We start from the raw sequence: 1,656 nt of genomic DNA on the forward strand, positions 1-1,656 counted from the left end.
ATGCCAACGGCCAAACAACCAACAGTCACCAAGCCCTATACACCTGTTAACGCAGGTCCAGACCCACCTACCCACAGCAAAGTAATTCACGCAGGATTAATAAGTAGAGGAAATACCTGTTACGCCAATTCCATCCTGCAAGCATTAACTGGAATCCCATCATTTTGGTTACATTGTGCTTCGGAATCTTCTCTTGTTTCTCCTCTATTGAAGTCTGTTATGCTGAGTATGTCCATGCTGTCCCAGTCTTCCACAGCTGTTGACCCTTCCGCCTTCTTAAAAGCCTTGCAGCGTGAGATGTCCAGCATTAGGAAGACCCCATTCGACATTAATACCCAGCAGGACGTGCCAGAAATACTGCTTCATGTCTTGGGGGAATTAGCAGGCCCTTCGGTTGTCGCAAATAATATCATCACCAACATTATAACCACTACGACGTCGTGTATGCATGCTTCTTATCAACTAGCAGGGAGGAAAGTATGCCTATTGTGCCACTCCCTATCTCAAACATCGTCACAGGTTCAATTAATTGTTTTTTGCAGCCCGAAAATTTGTCTGGAAATGACAGGTGGCTTTGCCCGCAGTGCTCTTCTTATCAAGACAGTACAATCGAATTGGTTTTCACCCAGTGTGGAGACATTCTAATTATCCAACTGAAGAGGTGTACGTTTCTTGATGGAAGAACCCTAAAAAATAACAAATTTGTTCCCTGCCTTGCTTCAAATGACGGCATTTTTAGAATTCGCTCTCGGCCAACGGATGACATATCATTTAACAACAAATATTCGTTAGCTGCCACTATTATTCATTCAGGTATCCTAGGAGCAGGTCACTATTGGGCATTCATTAAAGATCGCAGCTGTGGCTCATGGTCAAGATGTGACGATAAAGCAGTTGTTACAGTTGCACCATCCGATTTAAATAACTGTTCTGTGTATGTGTTGTTTTTTGTGAAAATGTAAAAATTCTCCTATAGAGTATTCATAAGAAACATAGCAAGGGGGTTCGACTATGTCTTGTCTTTGGGTGCGACGACCCCACTTTTTACCCCCGTCCAGTAGGGAGGCCAAGTTTGCTCACTTGGTCTACAGGGTTAACGATCCTGCTGTACCCATAGTTATTCTTGTAAGAAGCACTGCAAGGGGGTGTGAAATTTCTCTTTTATGTCTTCGTCGTTTTACGGCCACGCATATCAACCTGGTCATGACCAAGGCTGGTCCTTAGCATCAATCACCTGTGTAAGGCTGAGTGTTGGGATCCCGTAACACGTGTAAAGCTGCAGCCAGGTTCACAAGTCCTGGCACATAGGTAGTTGTTTGCCCCCTTTTTATAGTTTTTGTTTATTTGTATATATATACGTTTTATGTCAATATATGTGTTTTTTGTTTTGTTGGTGCACTATTTGTATTGTCCAGAGGGTTGATTTTTCAGTTAACTTGGTTGTACAGACCATCCTTGTAAAAGGGAGATCTTGCTTTGCACAGAGATCTTTAGAGGGTTTAACCTCTACCACTTAAAATAAGAGTCATTAGACCAGTCGAATCACTACAGCTTACTGTTTTGTTATCTCATAATTAAAGGTATGTACTGTGAGCTATTTAGGCTGTGTTAGTTTTATTAGCTGGTAAATTAGCTGGTAAAGAAAACGGTAAATAA

General features: G+C 41.9%; 1 protein-coding gene across 1 annotated transcript; it reads left to right on the forward strand.

Annotated features, from left to right (window-relative positions):
* LOC130626023 (ubiquitin carboxyl-terminal hydrolase 51-like) lies at positions 1-1,656 on the forward strand. The gene is made up of 5 exons (XM_057441135.1): positions 1-477; positions 543-932; positions 977-1,057; positions 1,416-1,457; positions 1,603-1,656. Exons 1-5 carry the CDS (start codon positions 1-3, stop codon positions 1,654-1,656), a joined length of 1,044 nt encoding a protein of 347 aa, XP_057297118.1.

This window comes from Hydractinia symbiolongicarpus, chromosome 14, assembly GCF_029227915.1.
Source record: "Hydractinia symbiolongicarpus strain clone_291-10 chromosome 14, HSymV2.1, whole genome shotgun sequence".
Taxonomy (NCBI): Eukaryota; Metazoa; Cnidaria; class Hydrozoa; order Anthoathecata; family Hydractiniidae; genus Hydractinia; species Hydractinia symbiolongicarpus.